General features: G+C 38.8%; 3 protein-coding genes across 6 annotated transcripts in view; 2 read left to right on the plus strand and 1 right to left on the minus strand.

The window, feature by feature from the left end:
- Mob2 (MOB kinase activator 2) overlaps window positions 1-15,246 on the plus strand; it is a 47,250-nt gene extending 32,004 nt beyond the window's left edge. For 2 of the 4 annotated variants that reach the window (XM_064695437.1, XM_064695436.1), the window contains exons 2-4: window positions 9,320-9,480; window positions 13,139-13,235; window positions 13,299-14,545. In XM_064695437.1, coding sequence (XP_064551507.1) covers window positions 9,320-9,480; window positions 13,139-13,235; window positions 13,299-14,388 — 1,348 coding nt within the window. In that variant the 3' untranslated portion in view covers window positions 14,389-14,545. Of the gene's footprint in view, window positions 1-8,735; window positions 9,225-9,319; window positions 9,481-13,138; window positions 13,236-13,298 lie in introns of those variants that run through there. The other 2 variants (XM_064695435.1, XM_064695434.1) reach the window with 2 other exon arrangements.
- On the minus strand, window positions 5,534-19,902 carry LOC135437523 (angiopoietin-related protein 3-like). The gene is made up of 2 exons (XM_064695486.1): window positions 19,358-19,902; window positions 5,534-6,006 (listed from the first exon to the last, which is right to left on the minus strand). The coding sequence occupies exons 1-2, from the start codon at window positions 19,800-19,802 to the stop codon at window positions 5,897-5,899; spliced, it is 555 nt and encodes a 184-aa protein (XP_064551556.1). The 5' UTR covers window positions 19,803-19,902; the 3' UTR covers window positions 5,534-5,896.
- On the plus strand, window positions 17,354-18,377 carry LOC135437554 (angiopoietin-related protein 7-like). The gene is made up of 2 exons (XM_064695527.1): window positions 17,354-17,540; window positions 17,669-18,377. The coding sequence occupies exons 1-2, from the start codon at window positions 17,354-17,356 to the stop codon at window positions 18,205-18,207; spliced, it is 726 nt and encodes a 241-aa protein (XP_064551597.1). The 3' UTR covers window positions 18,208-18,377.
- Window positions 19,903-19,913: the final 11 nt, after the last annotated feature.

Genomic DNA, 19,913 nt, shown 5'->3' on the forward strand with positions numbered 1-19,913 from the left:
CCCACACCCCCGCAATTGACGACAAAGCGTCTGCACATAGAATGCTGCACTCTTTCCACTCGTGCAAAATAGTTACAGTTATGTTTTCTAGAGATGTGTGTGTGCGTGTGTGTGTTTATATGCAGCGCTTCACGTGATTGCAATTTGCAATTGCATTGGGAACACTTGACGAAATTGATCGTTTATCGTGAATGATTCGATAGTTTTGAATGAGTCATAAATGATGTGCGATTTTGGTAATGAATTTAAGTGAGATTTAAAGAAGAGTATGTTATGCTTTATGTAAATTTTAAATATAAGTGTAATATTTTGGGTTCTATTTAGTAGGTATGTGCTTATCTACTTAATTTTAATTTAATTAAAGTGACTTCAAGCAGTTTCTTTATACAATCTGGATTAGTTTCCTGTGCATTCCATTTATAGAATAATATCAGCACTTCGAATCTAAAGATTACTTCAAGAGTGTTCCAAGTGCTTGAAGCTTACATTAATTTGTAATCTTTTCAAATGTAATACTCTATGCTCTTGGCCCCCGTTGGGCGATTGACTCACAAATTGACATCGTTTAAAGGGGCCGGCGATCTTCGTACTCGACAATCGTTGTCATTAATTAAGAGTGCAATCGTTCGATTTGCTCGAATGATAATTTATACGCATACGCGAAAATCACTTTTGTCCCCTTTCGGGCGCCAACTTTGCGTTTTGCTTACGACTCATTTGCAAATTGAAATTGAGTTTATTTAATTATTCGTGTCAATAGTTGCGATGACTGAAACTGAACCCAAAACTGAACCAATCATTATAATCGAGAAAGTCATTGTCGAAAGTGACGTCATTCGCGATCAGCTGACTAAAAGCTGCTGCCAGTTATTAGCTATTGTTGCCTTATTTTGGTGAGAATCTCGTAAACCGGTTGCAACTTGTAAGCTGTGAAATATCATTTGTTTCTAATATATATATATAGAGAACGAACTCTGATTGTTAAGCTCGTAATAGGGACTGTACACTGGACCCACTCCTTCCTTTCCCTTGAGTTCTTTATCATTTGTAATGCGATATATGCCATCAACTTATTTCATTTTTAGCCATATTGCTTTGAATGGAATGGAATATATCAATGGGTCTTTTATGTTGTGCCATTATTCTGTCACGTTTTCATGACTGTGACTCAATTGCTTTTATCGGGGTCGACGTTTTGTTTTCTGTTGCTTACGTTTACTTCAAGTGTGGCACCACAACCACCACAAAAAGTGAACTCAAGCCGTGAGCCCACATTTATGTTGTCTCCAGCTGTATTACATCATCAGCTCGATCAATTTCAAAAAAAATATCAAAAGGAAGAGGCTTTGGAAGAGGAAACAGCTTGGATTTACACAAAAATATACAAGCATGGGCATGTCCGTAAAAGCTGGAAATCGATAAATATCGATTTCGATAATGTTTATATGCAAACTTGGTGCACAGGTACTCCTATAGAAGATACAGATTAAGAATAATACACTTTTTGCATATCACTCACCATTGCCAATCGAAGTTGTTAAAATATCTCATTTCTAAATCAGACTATAATTAACGAGGCTCTAAGGGAAGAAGAAGCAAACCCGCGTGCACACACAGTGTGTGTGTGTGTGTGTGTGTGTGTGTGTGTGTAGGAGAAAGCTGGAATGTTTGCGGGACGTCAGCTCGTTGCATGGGCTTAAGGTATCTCCTAGTCGAGCACGCCCGACTAGAGCAGATTCAATTTCCCACTATTTGCCCCCTATTTAGAAGTGTGCCAGCCTAGATTGTGTATATGAGAGAGTTCGTTTAAAGAGCGTGGCCTGGTTCTATCTTATCGGGCAATGAGTTTCTTATACTATTTACTATTTAGTTGCAAGCCCCTCCCCGCTAACCCCGCTGCCATTCCCCCTGTCAGTTAGAGTTGATTTTGAGGAGCTTTAATGGCCATTAACTTATCAGGCGAGGCAGCTATTACTGCAATATCTCGTATCTATTGTTGTTGTTGTTGCCATTTCAACACCTTGTGGGCACTTTTACACATGCGTCGCAATTGCTTTCAACATCGTCAACACACACACACACACATACACATATACGCACACACACTTGTTGTTGTTGATAGTAGTTCACGTGAAACAACAACAAGAGAAGGAACCTTATTGTCTCCATTGTTGTTGCTTTGTTACTAGGCTGTTGCTGTTGTAGTCAGCATTGTCTCTGATATTTGGTAATACTGTTATTATTATATATTTTTTATTTTTTTTAACATCGTAATTCCATTTCCATTTGCGCCTGAACCGAGCGTCGTTGTAATCTATAAACACATTTTGCCCGCCACAATTTGATTCCATCATCACAAATCAGCAAAACATCCGGACCCAGCCCCTGTTCTCCAAAAAAAAATAAAACCATAAACAAATTTGTTATAATCTAACCCCAACAACAGCTACAACTGATGATTTTCCTACTGTTATCAATTCAAATAAATTGCCATATGTTGGCTCACCTGGTTTACCTGGCAAAGATATAGTAATTGGGTCATTTGAATGTGATTGTTTTTAGAGTCACAAAAGTAGAGCAGTTTTTGATCAGACCTCTAAATACCAAATAACAAAATATCAATTGCAAGCCGTACAAAAATGTGTCGCTCTTTCAAGGTTTATTTTCAAATAATGTATTATCTTACATATTCAAAATTATAATGGAACAATTGAATATTTTATTTACAATTGTTGTAATTTGATATATACCCAAAAACTGTCATATGCCAAATATGGTAAGGATGCAGTTGTTGGGTCCAAACTTTGGAGCTGGACTGCTTTTTCATTTATACCCTTGAAAATGGGTTAACAGGCTATATTATTTGGGGAGCATCTTCGACGCCCTAAAGTGTTTAAATTCTTGATCAGCATCCATAGGCGAGTCGATCTGTCCGTCCGTCCGTACATTTGTTTGTCCGTATTAATGATCAAGTCGTAGGGGCTTGAATTTGTCTCAGACAATCGATAACTTGCTCCATTTTTATGCAAACGATAAAAATCGATATCAGAATCTTGTTTTTTTTTTTGGTTAATTCTCTTAGGGTTTAAGAGCTAGAGTCACCAAAATGTGACATGTAGCTGCTAGAATGATATATACAAATACTTGATCTTTCTTTGTACGGCTATTGCTATTGCATTTGGTATTGGTAGCATAACGTGCAGTGTATCCCCAAGTCGAGCACTTCCGACTAGAGCACCTTTGCCTGTTTACAGCCAGTTTCCTTTAACGTTTGGTTCATGGTACAAAAAGTAAATCCCTTAATTTTGCCATATACTTCAATTCCATGCATATCGATAATTGCGAATTTTGTTCATTTCTTTTTTGGATTTTTTTATTTTCTCTTAACTTCCGACTTACCTCTAACAAATATCTATACTCTCGTGTTTTCATAATTGTTGTTATCTAGCTATGTGGCAACAGGCTTCGGTCTGCCTTTTTTTAAATTGATGGATCAATCGTATATTGAAATAATTTTCAGTAAACAGAGCACGTGTGGGGGGGAAGGTGGGGAACCAAATGCACTTATCGAATGTGTGGCAACAGAGGGAGGGTGGCGTGGGGGTTGAGGCAGACGCGACATGTGGGCTCAGGGTCATGTCGGGCTACGCATTTCGAATTCTCTCGGGGTGGAGGGGAGGGGGAGGGGGGATAGCTGCAGCTAATGGAGGTACAAATGGAGAGCCGGAGGTGTGTGAGCAAATGCATATGGCCCAACCAGAAAAAACAAAACAACTGAAAAAAGTGTTGCCACATGTCCAATGAATATTGAATTGGGACAGTCGCTTGAGTTTCAGAATTTCCGATTCGATGCGGTTCGCTTCGAGGAATCGCCAATTTTTTAATGGCCGGTCTCAGCGCCAGCCCCAAAGGTCGCTTTATCATGTCGGGGCTCTGTTCGCGTTAGTTAGTCGGCTTTTAGGCGGCCTATCCGGAAATTATGGGTTCAAAATTGTGTTTATTTATCGCCAGTTTTCTATGCACCTTTCGGCATTTCGTGCGACGCTCGCGTATTTCGCGTGCTTCGGTTCGCTTTCAGCTTTTGCGGCTTTTAGTCTCTGGCGATTGCGACATCGAAATGCGACATAAAAGCCTAACGTGCCAATTTATTTGCGGACTACTCTGCCCCAACGATTCGAGGTCTCTATAAATTAAATACAATTTATGAAAGTTCTTGTGTTTTATACAAAGGTATACACCTTTTACTATCGGCTTCTGATAATTCCTGGTCTGGTCTATAAGAACAATCGATAGATTAGTGCAAACAATTTATAAATCCTGACCGAAGTGCATTTCATTCAATTAATACCATACTTTTAACTATTTGCAAGTGATTTACTTAACAAAACCCATTAAATGTCTTCCGATCAATTCGATTTCATCATGCTTAAAAATACTTCGTTCTTCTTAATAGGTCAGGGAACTGTGAAACGATAAAAGTGTTTGATAAGAAAATAATATCCAAAACAAAATGTGCTCCCGATGACTTTTGTGATAATAAGCCATAAGAACTCTCTATCGAAAGTAAAAAAGAGGTGTGACAAATGTTTTGTTTGAGTTTGTGAACATTTAGGAAAATCATAAAACAAGACTGCTCTAGTCGGAAATGCCCGCCTAGAATATGCCCTTTACCTTTTTCTACCAAATGGGATTATTGAAAATCAAATGTACATTACCCGTATTGACTATACTCGCTGTTTGGTGAGGGATGTGTTCTGAAAACAGGGTTTCTTAATCGACTTTAATCGACAAAATTACAAGTCTCTTACTGAGATCGACGCAGACGTGACTATAAATCGAATCTCCTATTGATGCTGACCAGGTTTTGCAATTTATATACAAATTTTAATATTAATATCTCTATATATAAAACTGTTTGTCCTGACTGACTGACTAAGAAGCTAAAAGTTTCACTGTAGTTACCTTATGTAATGATAGTGCACGCTAAGACGGGGCTTTGGCAAATTCCACCCGAGAATTTATATGATACGTTCTTGGGTGGAAAATGCGGGTCAAAGGTTTAATAAACGAACGTTTATTCTTTAGCTTCAAGATTCGCACCGCAAGACTAACACGGGCTGAATCGCACTTAAAACTTACTTTTAAGTTGAAACGGAGCTCAAGATTGGTAGAGACAACTTCAAGGACTCCATCGATTTTTTTGTCTGCAACTTTATATACAAGTTTGTTTTAAAATCGAATTTTATTTCATTTGAATTTGTTTGATATGCGTCGATTTTAATATTTTTGTACCCGTCTGTTGTGGACTTTTGTTGGGATTACAGCAGCTGAATTTATTAATAAGTAAATTGTTAAACAATTTAAACTTTCTTACAATAAATGCTACACATAGTTGTTTTTTATTTCATTTTCCATTGCTTTTGGGGCGTATAAGCATATTGACTGTCTTCAATGGGTAAAAACCATACCAAAATATGGCATCATTTTTGGACACCTTATGATCATAGTATTTGCCATTTAAATTGCTAAAAAAAAACCATATAAAAATTAATTGCATATAAGTTGCTTTGACAAAGCTGTGGCGATCAATACCTGTATGCACAATCACCGTACCACCAGCCACCACCACGTTCGTCTCGGTTTGCGCAGTTGCCAGAATTCAAATTGTCATTGTCACGATCGTAAGTGGTGAATTTCTTATCTTTGTGGTATAGCAAGTAATCATTTGTTGCACTGCCCTCAGATTTACCCAAGGTGATCAAGGTGTATTGGTCCTCCTCGCCAGAAATGGCAAATTGATCGTATCTTCTGTATTTGATGTCACCATCAAATCCTTCCATATGTATGTAGAGCTCATGAGGCTGGGCGCTCGTCAATCGATGAATCTTTTCAAGTCCTAAGAAAAATCACCATCGAAGGCTCCAAAGCCTTCACGGTATGTGGCCCAATCCCTATAGAAATCCTCCTTTCCATTGATTCGCTGCTGGATAACCGTCCACCCAGGACCTGCTGTCGCACTATCACAAAGTACATCGAACGGATCCGGGTTAATCTTATGAATACCCGGAGCATCAGCAAAGTCGGTGCATTCACCGTAAACGGGCTTCTCTTCGCCGCTTTTTAGTTTCTTGGCACAAATGTTGATATCGTTTTTGAGTTGGGATATTTGTTGGGCCTGTTGATCAATTGACTTCTTTTGTTTCTCCAGCTGCTCTTCATAGTCCTGGATTTTCAAGGCATTGGAATTTGGTTACTCATTTCCTCTTTTATTGATAAAACGTTGTTCGTTAGCTCTTTGATACTCTGTTTGTAGAATTCATTCTGAGCTCTCAGTTCCTCGATGACCAAATAATTACGTTGGCTAAGTTTTTCCTGCAGTTGCTTGATTTCCCTGTCTTTGCCTTCAATTTTATTATTATTGTTTTCAATTTCCTCCTTCATCTGATGAATATACTTTAACAAAGGTCTCACAGCCTTATAGGTGTGCTCTCCACATTCTTCCTCTGCTATTCTGGTTGCTGTAGGACACTTATGAAAAAGTACGATTTATTTTCTGCAGTGCACACAAACATTTACAAATAATCTGTTTTTTAACTCATTTTCGTTAGTCTCTGCACAATACATTTTGATTTTGGAATTGAAATGCGAATCTCAACCATACTCAGATTTTTTTTTTAAATTTTAATATAATTTTCTTAAAATTATATTTGTACTTTAGGCTCATAATTTATAAAGGGTTCTTTAAAGTTATTTATAAGTAATTTTTATACTATGCAAATCGATAGTTATGCAAACCGAATCTCAATCGATAATTGACATTTGATATTTGGTATTTGATTAAAGATAATCCCTTGTACTTGCGCCAATTTCGTAGCTTTAAGTTGAGCAAAGTGTTTTTATTGTGCCTCAACCCCTGCAACGCCTTGGCTGCCCCTTCGAGAGGTGCATTCAAATTGAAATTCGACCTTTTAGGCTCCTCTGACACGCAATTTGTTGGCTGCAAATTGAAATTGAAATTGGAAATTGAAAGGTCGTGCGAGGGTCGCGCTCCTCGGATCGAGCTTCCGAGGGTGCGCTTTGGCATAGCCAATGGCATTTGCCAATGATATTATCTGAGTGCGACCTTGTCCATGAATATATTATTTATTTATTTTGCCCCGCTTTGTTTTTGTTGCTCTTGAAAATTGACAATGGGGTCGCCTGTGCGCCAATTGTGGGTGAGCAGCAGGCAGAATTTTCATTATCACCCAAGCACAGACAATGGAGAGTGGGCCACTGAACTGACGAGTCGATTGTGCTCACCTGTTTACGTTTGCCCCCCATCCCCATCCCCCTCCCCCATCCCAGCACCCAAATATACAGACATAGCATATGAACCCAAGAGCTGGGCTCTTATCGCGGCTATTTGGTCAATACGCTTCGTTGCCTCGTTGGCTCGGAAATCATATGTGGGCTTATTTGTTTTATGCTCAAAGATCGCGACTCGGGCGGTAGTTATCCAAATGGAGCAAATGGAGCCACGCACACCTTATGCGTTTTGTAACCACAACAACAAATGCAAATGAATTCAAAACTTTTGCTTTGTTGTTGATTTTGGCAGCTTGATAAGGGCTTCTCTTTGGACTAGGTTCTACGCTGGATTGTGCGGGCTTAGAAAGCGTTACCAGGTTCGCTTTGGATGTGTTATCTCAAAAGTACAACTCAACCCAAGGCAAGAGCACATTTTAGTAAGCTACTTTAAGTATGATTATGATATATTATATCATTACATATCTAACGTTGGTTACGATGGAGAATACAATTTTGTTCTCTGCACTCTTTAGCTCTTGTCCGGAAGACCTCTTGACTTGATAATGCTCAGTCTTTAGGGTTTATTCCTTTTCATTATACTCTATATTTTGTTATTATTCATAGTATTATTAACATTATATTGAGTATCTTTCCATCTTAAGCTTTTACTTCTTTTAAAGGTAAGAACGATCTCTTGAAGAAACATTTTGAATGCTCGTTTTTATACCCTTTCTTCTTCTCTTCTCCCAGAGAGAATTTTATATTCTCTTTTTCAAACATAGAAGTAACAAGAATTAAATGCTTCTTCCAATTTTCCTTCTCCTTCTTATATTTAGCTCAGAGAGCGAGAGCGAGAAAGAGAAAGAGAGAGTATGTAATTGACTTTTCATTCCCCTTTGTATTGCATTCGTAAACGATTTGGTAAAGTTCGTTTTGAGCTTTTATTATAAGAAACCTTGTTAAACTGTTTAAAATTTGGGAACTTTTCGCTCCAAGAAGAGCACGTTATCTTAGCGCAAAAAATTTTAAGTAATATTGACTGAGCTTTTGTGTTGCGACCTTTTAGTAATTCCAAGCTAGAAACCAGCATATCGCATATAAACCAAAATATTTTGCAGCCCTAAAGCCAGAAAATGCCAGTTGAGCTTTTGACTTCGCGCGATTTCTTTGTGCGATCCGTAGAGAGCGCGGCGAGAGAGGCAGAGGGAGAGTCAGTTGGAGTGGCAGAGAAAGAGAGCGGAGCGCTATCAAGAACTCGCTATATACATATAGATATATGCATGTGTATAACCCCAGCCAGGGACAGACGGGGTTTCAGTGGCATTGTGTCGATGTGAACGGTTAGTGTCGGTCGATTGTCGGTTGGATTTATACTCAGGGCTACCGTTGGGCGATAAGGTGTGCGTGTCTCTGTGTGTGTGGTGGGTGTGCGGGGCTTGGTGCGGTTACGGTCTCGGTCTCGGTCTCGTTGTTATAAGCAAACGTTTTGTACGCATTTGCAGCGCTGGCAGGAACCAAGACCTAAGAGAAGAGCAAAAACAAAAATGACCAAAGCAATGTGAATAATACCAAAAAATGAAAGCAACGCCAAACAGCAAGGTGCCACCAACAACAACCACAACAACAACAACTTTAACAACAACAGCTTTAACAATATTGACAGCAACAACAACGACAACAACAACAACAACAGCAGCCTTAAAATTAGAGTCCATATCAGAGCCCTATATAGTTAGCAAAAGATCCGAAAAGTCGGGCACATATAACGCCACATCCACCGCATCGACCCCCTCGTCCTTTGTGATTAAATGTCTGTTGCGAACGGCGCGATTTATGTGGCAAGTGACAACGATACCCTCTAAAATTGGTGACACCATAGGCACCCTGTATCGCTATGCGCAGGATTCGGTTGACACATTTCTATGCGTAGCTGGGTGAGAACTCAATAAATAGGCCCAACAACATATACTATCTATCTATATATCTTTTTACTTAACTAACGCCATCTTTCGCAATCTTCTATTTGCAGAAAAGCGCGTCGCAAAGAGCGCGATGGCGATCAAAACTCAACAGATACCAAATTGTATTTGGAGGAGAGCGTCCTGGAACGCAAACTACCTGAAGCTGATCTCAAAGCCCTTGTCGATCTTCCAGCTGGCTTGGACTACAACGAATGGCTAGCCTCACACAGTAAGTACAGCCAACATGTAATAGCTCTGCTCATCGAATACCCTGTTATTTTTGTGAATTGCTAATTGCTATTTTTCTCTCGGGGACTTTAAAAGTTAGTTACCTACAATTTGGGATGTAGAATCTAGTCTAGCACAGATTCTGTTAGTGTATATCCAGTTTATAATAACCCTCTCCAGTTTTCTTCGAATCGTTAAACAAGAAGCTCAAAAACTCTCTCAATCCCAAACGGAACTCAGCGATAACGTGAAGAGTTGCATAAATTCGATGTGTACCTCCTCATATATCATTTATAGATAAAGTATTGTATAGAGCACAGGGTATATGCTAGTCGAACACTCTTCGTCGGAAGACACGTACTTGCTTTTTGATTATACTTCTCACGTGATATGCGTGTTTTGATTTATTCGAATTGTTTTCGCATTCATCTATGAATTGTTATTACACTTTTTGTTTTGTTGCTGTTGTTGCGCTTATTAATGATCGGCAATTTGATAGACCAGTCGCTATTTGGGCCTCGTGACTTATAGGCCACACTGCGAGTATCTCGGTGCTCTACAGGCTGGTTCAGTTAACTGGGCTAAGTACGTGCCGATTGGCAATTAACAAGAGGAAGCTGCAGCTAGAATGTGCATTCAGAGCGCGGTGTAATATTATAGATTAGCAATTGCAAATATAATTGATAGAAATCCCAAGCTCTCAAGAAGAGGTAACCTGGGCAGCTATCCATATAGTTAAATGTTCTTGCGCTGATTATACTCGGAGATATACGTCTCTAGTTCGGTATTTCTAGTGCTTATAAGGCTGCGAGATATGGTCCAAAAAACAGGATGTTGATTTCGATTCTTATCAATTTCGTGTAATTGCTGCAAGCTTTGAATGATTCAATATAAGGTCGAACCTTACGTGAACCTACTTTTCGAATTACAAGTGCCTAACTCTTACGTACAGACAGGGCTAAATGGAGTCGGCCTAGCTTGAAGTATTTAATTAAGTGTATTCTACTATAATCAAGTTTAGGTTAGCATAGGTCAGACGGCAAATAACATGAATACACATTTAGCTGGCGTCATAATCGTACTTTTCGTTGAAATAGATTATCGAGGGCCATAAACCCCGTCAAATTTGAACCTTGTTCTTGAGTTGAGAGACTCAAGCTATATAACGCGTTCAAGACCTACCTTACGCTAGAGTTTATAATCGAGGTCCAGATCAAGACGTTTCTATTACACACAGAAAGTACATTTTCGTTGCTTAATGCTTGTAATTCTCAACAAGTTATGCATGCGCAAGGCATTGGCCTGTTCTAGAGTCGAGCAAAGAGTTCAAATAGGAAAGGGGAACTTTTTGCCTATTCGAATCAATTGTGAAGGGAAAACCCTTTATCTAACTCTAGGCCAAGTTTCTTTGGCATATGGCTTAAACATATTAAATACAGTCGCCCCTTAATCTGACCTAATTCTAATTAATACGCCGGATTACGAACGCCTACTTTTTGCAGCTGCTGCTCAACAGTTGGTCCCTCGGCAGGGTTTCAGCATTTTAATTGGGACACTGTCTTACATCATCACATGATTATCTACATCGTCAGCATCAGCATCATCATCATCGGAATCATCATCGTGGTCTTTATTATCTTTCGATTTCGTGTTGTTCTCTGGGCAATTAGTCGGATATTACATCATCTCGTGTTAATCTCTTGAATAATGATAGCTACGCAAATAGAAATTAACGCGCGTTCTCTGTGCCTTGCAGCCTTTAAAATGGCTTGGAAATAATTGGCAGTGTTTCAGCGAATTGTAATGTAGCCCTATCCCCTCTCCTCCTGCTCGCCTTTCCTCTCTCATCTCTCATCTGCATATTCACATATACACACAGATATTGCATTTTCCTAATAATCAACTGCAAAGGCCGCCAGCTGTGGGCGGGTCGTGAGGTCGCGGGGTCGCGTGATAAAGGCCGCAAGATGACTTCAGATACTTGCATATACATACATACATACATATGTATGTGTGTATCTATGTGTGTATGCATGTTTATGCACACCTCACCCCGCTATCCATTAAAAATGATTTCATTTGCCTTGACTTCCTGCAGCTGCTGTCGTCGCCGGATCTCTTTGTACAGCGCATAATGCAATTTTGCCTGACGTAATAACATTTTTCTCCCCCCTCCCCCGTTTCCGACTCGACTGTCGTTTGCCCTTTTACTTTATCTGAGGCACACTTGTGCCAATATTGCATTAACATTGACCTTATGCGAACGATACGACAATGCGTCTCACACCAGATAACACTTTGTCGAGCTGTCCGAGCAGCTGTTTCAATGTCACTTTTTCAACACTTTTCCAAACAGATCAGTCACTGGCATAAGAAGAAGAAAAGAGAGAGGGAGTGTTAATTCTGATTGTGATTGGGAACAGCCTTACAACACGATTGAGGCAGGTTATTTAATGTCTCTATATGGATGATTCCAGTGAAAAGTGAATTTAAATTTAAAGTATTCTAAAATATATTATCAAACACGTTACAAGACGAATTTGTGGTATATTTTTTTTATCTTTCTCATTTGAAATTTTAATTTTATATGATATAGCAGTCCGATCTGGTCAACAGATCTATTCAGAGTTATGTCCGGCTTTAATAATAGTCGAGTTTTTGCATGTGGACAATTTAACTATGCTACTTGCTGGAAAAGTTGATGACTTTTTTGTGGTTCTGCTCAAAGAACTCGTTTGAAAAACATTCGTCAGCCTTGATTGGGAAAATTTAATCCTTGGCTGTAAATCACTTTTTTTCAAGATTAAAATACAACTATACAAACTTATAGGTGGAAAAGAGATGAATTTCATGAATAGAAAATGGCCGTAAACTAATTTTTAAAGACCCAATTAAATGGCTCTTAAGATATGTGATTCGTTGACCTTGACCGATTTAAGAGCTAGGTGGAAAATGAGTGAAATAAATATGAATTCGAATATAAGATGGCTGTAAACTAATTGTTAAAGATATACAAACTTTTACCATTTAGTTTGAAAATGGGTGAAATATAGATAAATTTGACGTATTACAGGTGCTTCACTGAATTTGACCGAATTTTAACATATAGGTGGAAAATAGGTGAAATATATATGAATTTGAATGGAAAATAGTTATAAAAATTAGTTAAGAAATATGTATGAAAGTTCTTAAGAGACTTGTTTCACTGATTTTGACTGAGTTTTAACATCTAGGTGGAGAATAGGTGAAATAAAGGTGAATTTGATGGAAAACGGCTTTAAATTCATAATAGACATGTTTCACTAATTTAAAAAAACTAAAATAGATTATCTAAAAATAAATTTTAATAGAAAGTGAAACTAGTTTTAAGAGATCATAAGAGGCATGTTTACAGATCAAGAATAATTTTTAACGTTAAGGTGGAAAATAGGTGAAATAGCGATGAATTTGAATAGAAGATAGCTTTAAACATATTTTTAGAGAGGCCTGTTTCACTGATTTTGACAGAATTTTAACATCTAGGTGGAAAATAGAAGAAATGATGATGATTTTGAAAAGAAAATGTTAGGCTCAGGCAAAGCCGGGTAACATCACCTTGTATCTTCTCGTTCAACTCATAAATACCCTTACTAATCGGAAATTCGAACATTATCTTACAGCTCTGGCTCTCTTCGAGCACGTGAATTTGGTCTATGGAACTATTAGTGAATTTTGTACACAATCCGGTTGCGCAGACATGACCGGGCCGGGCAACAGGTGAGCATGTCGACATAAATCCAACAGATGAGAATATTTGTAATTAAAACTCTGCATTTATAGAACGTACTTATGGTTCGATGAGAAGGGCAAGAAGACGCGGGTCGCGGCACCGCAATACATCGACTATGTGATGACCTTTACGCAGAAAACGGTCAGCGACGAATCGATATTTCCAACCAAATACGCGAACGAGTTTCCCGGCTCGTTCGAGTCAATCGCCCGGAAGATTTTACGCTTGCAATTTCATGTGATAGCGCATCTGTATGCGGCGCATTTCAGAGAAATCGCGCTGCTCGGCTTGCACACCCATTTAAACTTGACGTTCATGCACCTCACGGCGCTGCATCGCCGCTTCAATCTGATCGACGAGAAGGAGACGGACGTGCTGCGCGATCTGGAGGTGGCGCTCCGCCTAACCGACGACAACAGCGTCTGCGGCCACGACTCGCTAGCCGAATCCGGCTCAACCTCCGTGTCCGCAACCGCTTCGCTCTCTGCCGCCAACTGTGAGCAGCAGCAGCAGCAGCAGCACAGCAGCAGCAACAGCAACAGCAATTCCTCCGGCGAGGCGCTGCACGTCAATTCACAAAGCATCTGCGGCACATCAGCAGCCTCGCCGGCGTCGTCTCTAATTGATGGCGATGCTGCCGCCCCGCCCATCTGCACGCAGCCGGAGGCGGGCGCGGCCGGTAAGCCGCCCGGCAGCGGTGGCCTGTTGGGTGGCATTTTGGGTGATTTAACCAGCGGCGAATTTGGTGATACGACCCGCTACTGCACCTCGGCAGTTCCTCCTCATGCGGCTGGCACGGATGCCGCTGCCGCCGCCGCCGCCAACACATTGCCACCGAATGGGGCAACAAATGGCGCACTACATTTAAATTTTAGCAACAATAACAGCAACAACCACAATTTGAATCACTTGAACCATCACCACCATCATCACACCCATCACCATCACCACCATCATCCGCACACCCATCTGCACCACCTGCAGCAGCAGCATGCGGCATCTGCAGCGGCGTCGGCAGCGGCAGCGGGGGCGGGGGCGTCGCCCACAACGCAGCACAGCGGCCTCATACAGTGCAATGCAGCGGGCGCAGCAGCTTCTGCGGGCGGCGGCAGCAACAGCAACACAACAGCAACAACATAGTGTGACAGCAGCGGCAGCAGCAACAACAACAACAACAAACAAACAAACAAAAAAACATTAGAAATACTAGAATTACGCAAAAATGTTATTTAATGTTATTACTTCTATGATCCTAAAGTTGAAAATATTGTAAAAATAAAACAAACAAAAAACAAAACATGAAAAATTGTAAAACACAATTATCGATAATCGATAGTCGATTGCAGTTCGACAGTTGCGTAGTTCCATAGAGCACACACAAACACACACGTTCATTCTAGGAGTTGATATGTATAGAAAGAGAGCTGCAAGCTTAGACCTAGAGAGCGACAGAGAGAGAGAGAGAGAGAGAGCAATTGCGAGTGCGAGAGAGCGGTTGGTCTCATGCTACGTGACGCTTAATAAGCTTTATATGTAACACCCACAACCAGGCCGCCCCACGCCCTGAGAAGCCCAGAAACACACAAATGACAGTTAAAAGGCATAGCCTAAAGGCAAATACAGGCAAATTAGTTCATAAATCGAACAAAACAACAAGTTGATAAACTATAGTAATAATAAAAACAAAATAAAACAAAACGAAACAATATTGTAAAAATGTTAAGAGAACACCTTAGAGAAATAACACGCAAATTAAATGACGCACGGTCACACTGTTAGCTTTAACAATCTCACCCAACTGGCAAGTCCTTCAACTCAATTGTATATTACTTAATTTGTATTTTAGCTATTTTCTGTGCATACGAAATCGTAAGAGTATTAATTGCAAGGCAGATTTCATAGAGTTATCGACTGTTTAATTCGTAGAGTAAAACATGTTAATATACCTCAATAAATATTTAAATGTGCATAACCCTAAAAACACAATTTAATATTCAACTATGAATTTCGTTTCCTTTCCTAAGCTAAATAGAATATGTGACCTTCAGCTTGAATAGTCTAAATTTAAAATGCCACGCCTGTAGTTCCTTTCCTACTTCTAAGTCTAAATATTAATGTTATCATAAGACGAAAGCTTTACTTTAGTGTTCATGCACATTTAAATAATTTTATGATGAAGTATTTTAAGCAACATTTTTGGCGCTGATAACACATGTTCCGTTCATTCATTTTTCAGCTCTTATCTCAACTTTTTGCTTTGGTTCCTTTCCTGTTACCCAGAACCACTAACATTTTTAAAACCTTCGCTTAGCTTTGGCTATATAAACAACATTTCGCAAAGTCCTTAACGGCAACTAAAAAGCACCTGAACTTGTAGAGTATTCCTAGAGTATATCTGTATCTAATTGTCGCAAATCTTCAAAAAAACACACACACACACTCTTAACTCGTATTTCTCTTCTACTTCGAATAGGTATGCACCAGATATTCCATGTCTCGTCTAACCCGCACACAGAGAATGTTGCACCAGTTTTTAAGAATAACAACAAATTATAATAACAGTGTTGAAAAACGTGCTGAGAGTTACGAAAGAACAAGAAATCGAATTGAATTACCAAAGGCAATGAAGCTAATTTACTTTAAACTACAAAAACAAAACAAAACTATATTTAAACAAATAATAAATAAAATAATGTTCAGTGTATACTAGGTTCTTGCTTGTGTATGTGTATGTGTATGTGTATGTGTGTGCGTATGAGTGAGTGTACATGTGTGTGCGATATGATTTATGTGCATTAGATGGGGCATCTTCTTTCTAGCCGTAGTTGAACCCAGGCATTCGAAGCTCACTGAACAGTCCAGGCTTTAGCTAAAACTATCCAATAACAATTTTAGATGCGTTGACAAAATATGAACTATTCATTAAATTCGTTCGAATGTTGTGAAAGATTTACATAATGCTGGTAAAATTATGAAATGCTACGGGAAATTACAGAAACACGAGTATTTGCGCGATATTTTCCAACTGGAAATTAGCAGAACGACACATTTTATGATAAAAAACGAAATATAAAATGCAAAATCATAATGAAATAAACTGTTATGTTCAATTAAAAAAACGGTGTATTAATGCTAAAAGTTATTTTTGTTATTTTTTGTTTATTTTTTTTAATATTTGAATATTTTTAGAGTAGAATTTTCCATATGGAGAGATAAGTTGGCTTAAAAACAGTTGGATTATAAGCATTATATTTACGTAAGTATCTTTGTCAATCTTGAGAATTAAAGAAACTTCATTGTAGTTACCTTATGTGTTAAATGTGCACGTTAAGACGCGGTTTCGGGAAATTCCACCCGCAACAGTGGTAAATTGGCGGAAATCGTTTGTATGAAAGTTGTTTGTTGACCATCCGATCAGTTTTAAAATCATTTTCAAAGCTTTTTGAGAACATTTACTTTACACGGGCAAGGCCGGGATATATCCGCTAGTATATATATTTATATGTATATATGTATATATATATATATGTATATTATTGAAAGTGTAATGTTAACTTTCTCGAATCTTCGATACTGATAGAACTGCTAGTCGTTGGTGCTTTAAAGTAAACCATTTTTACACACAAAAGTACGAAGCCCTTTATTTTTTTTTAATTTTATTTATTTTTATACCCTGAACCCATTAAAAATGGTTCGACAAAATGAACGCCTGATCCATGTCTTTTGTATATTTATCAGTATATATTGATTCTCTGACCTACTGATAATCGCTTAAAGTCGCCGAAATATTGTCGTATTTCAGTCTATTTACGTGCGTGCTGAGTGCAGTTGAGATTCGCATTTCAATTCCAAAATCAAAGTGCTATCAAAATGAAATGTGTTGTGTTTATATATATTATATTTGCAAGCATAATACTGGACATAGCTAAGGCAGAGGCTAAAGAAAATGAGGTAAAAACAGATTATTTATTAAGATTTGTGTGCAATGCAGAAAATAAATCATATTCTTTGTTACAAGTCTTGTGTGGCAACCAGAATAGCAGAGGAAGAATGTGGAGAGCACACCTATAAAGCAGTGAGACCTTTGTTAAAGTATATTCATCAGATGAAGGAGGAAATTGAAAACAATAACAATAAGGTTGAAGGCAAAGACAGGGAAATCAAGCAACTGCAGGAAAAGCTGAACCAACGTAATGATTTGGTCATCGAGGAACTGATAGCTCAGAATGAATTCTACAAGCAGAGTATCAAAGAGCTAACGAACAACGTTTTATCAATAAAAGAGGAAATGGGTAAGCTCACTTCCAATGCCTTGAAAATCCAAGACTATGAAAAGCAGCTCGAGAAACAAAAGAAGTCAATTGATCAACAGGCCCAACAAATATCCCAACTCAATAACGAAATCAACATTTGTGCCAAGAAACTAAAATCCGGCGAAGAAATGACTGCACCGACTTTGCTGATGCTCCGGGTATTCATAAGATTAATCCGGATCGAGAAGGTCCTTTCGATGTACTTTGTGACAGTGCGACAGCAGGTCCTGGTTGGACGGTTATCCAGCAGCGAATCAATGGAAAGGAGGATTTCTATAGGGATTGGACCACATACCGTGAAGGTTTTGGTTCCTTTGATGGCGACTTCTTCCTCGGTCTCGAGAGGATTCATCGCTTGACACGCGCCCAGCCCCATGAGCTCTACATACATATGGAAGGATTTGATGGTGACATCAAATACAGAAGATACGATCAATTTGCCATTTCTGGCGAGGAGGACCAATACACCTTGATCACCTTGGGTAAATCTGAGGGCAGTGCAAAAAATGATTACTTGCTATACCACAAAGATAAGAAATTCACCACTTACGATCGTGACAATGACAATTTGAATTCTGGCAACTGCGCAAACCGAGACGAACGTGGTGGTGGCTGGTGGTACGGTGATTGTGCATACAGGTATTGATCGCCACAGCTTTGTCAAAGCAAGTTATATGCAATTAATTTTTATATGGTTTTTTTTTTAGCAATTTAAATGGCAAATACTATGATCATAAGGTGTCAAAAAATGATGCCATATTTTGGTATGGTCACGACTCCTTGAAGACCGTCAAAATGCTTATACGCCCCAAAAGCAATGGTAAATAAAATGAAAAAACAAAAAATTGATAGCATTTATTGTAAAAAAGCTTAAATTGTTTACAATTTATTTATTAATAAATTCAGATGCTCTAATCCCAACAAAAATCCACAACAGACGGGTACAAAAATATTAAAATCGATACATATCAAACAAATTTAAATGAATTGGAATTCGATATTAAAACAAACTCCTTTATTTACTTTTATATAAAGTTGGATACAAAAAAGTCTATGGAGTCCTTGAAGTTGCCTCTCAGTAGGCTTTTGCCTAGAGAAACCATACCAAAGGCCTGTTCCAGGTTTAAGAGATTCAAGCAAATCAGTTGGACAGGTGGAAAGATGGATAAAGCAAATGTTAAAAGTTACACTAACAATTAGGGTCCATCTCCTAGACTTTCACTTTCACTTAACCATAAAACATCGTATATTTTATGTGTTTTCAATGAAACTTTCACAATTTACCCAGCTTTCTGGGTCTTACAAGCATTTTGACTTTTTTCAAGGCCTTCCAAAACACAAGATCTGCCAAATTTGAGAACTTTCCATTTAAATTGCCAAAAACAGAACCTATTAAATTTAGTTCACTTTTTTTCCGACAATTCATACCATAATGTACAGGAATTATACCACCAGCCACCACGATAATCCCTTGCGCAGTTGCCACTCCCATAAGCATCATTATCACGATCGCATGTACTGAATTTCATATTTCGGCTGTAAGTCAAGCAATCTGCTAAATTGCCCTCACCTCTGCCCAAGGTGATTAGTTCGCAAATTGTTCATATCTTCTGTATTTGATGTCACCATCAGATTGTTCCACATGTATGTAGATCTCATGGGGTTGGCCGCTCGTCAATCGATGAATCTTTTCAAGCCCTAAAAAAAAATCACCATGAAAGGCTCCAAAGCCTTCGCTGTATGTGGCCCAACTCCTATTGAAATCCTCCGCTGCTGGATAACCGTCCAGCCAGGACCTGCTGTCGCACTATCACAAAGTACATCGAAAGGATCTTCTTGATCCGGGTTAATCTTATGAATACCCGGAGCATCAGCAACGTCGGTGCAGTCACCGTAAACGGGCTTCTCTTCGCAGCTTTTTAGTTTCTTGACACAAATGTTGATTTCGTTTTTGAGTTGGGATATTTGTTGGGCCTGTTGATCAATTGACTTCTTTTGTTTCTCCAGCTGCTCTTCATAGTCCTGGATTTTCAAGGCATTGCAATTGGGTTTACTCATTTGCTCTTTTATTGATAAAACGTTGTTCGTTAGCTCTTTGATACTCTGTTTGTAGAATTCATTCTGAGCTATCAGTTCCTCGATGACCAAATCATTACGTTGGCTAAGTTTTTCCTGCAGTTGCTTGATTTCTCTGTCTTTGCCTTCAACCTTATTGTTATTGTTTTCAATTTCCTTCTTCATCTGATGAATATACTTTAACAAAGGTCTCACAGCCTTATAGGCGTACTTTCCACATTGCTCCTCTGCTATTCTGGTTGCCGTAGGAGACTTATAAAAAAGTACGATTTATTT

This window comes from Drosophila montana, unplaced genomic scaffold (assembly GCF_035044405.1).
Source record: "Drosophila montana isolate Dmon_TW-CO22-7 unplaced genomic scaffold, ASM3504440v1 contig_3829_1, whole genome shotgun sequence".
NCBI classification, from domain to species: domain Eukaryota; kingdom Metazoa; phylum Arthropoda; class Insecta; order Diptera; family Drosophilidae; genus Drosophila; species Drosophila montana.

Bases quoted from the DNA above. Each gene is read 5' to 3' on its own strand.
- LOC135437554 (XM_064695527.1), top strand. From the start codon at position 17,354: ATGAAGGAGGAAATTGAAAACAATAACAATAAGGTTGAAGGCAAAGAC. The intron at 17,541-17,668 runs GTAAGCTCACTT...ATTTGTGCCAAG, and splicing joins ATCAATAAAAGAGGAAATGG to AAACTAAAATCCGGCGAAGA.
- LOC135437523 (XM_064695486.1), bottom strand. From the start codon at position 19,802: ATGAAGAAGGAAATTGAAAACAATAACAATAAGGTTGAAGGCAAAGAC. The intron at 6,007-19,357 runs GTCCTGGCTGGA...GTGCGACAGCAG, and splicing joins TTGTGATAGTGCGACAGCAG to GTCCTGGGTGGACGGTTATC.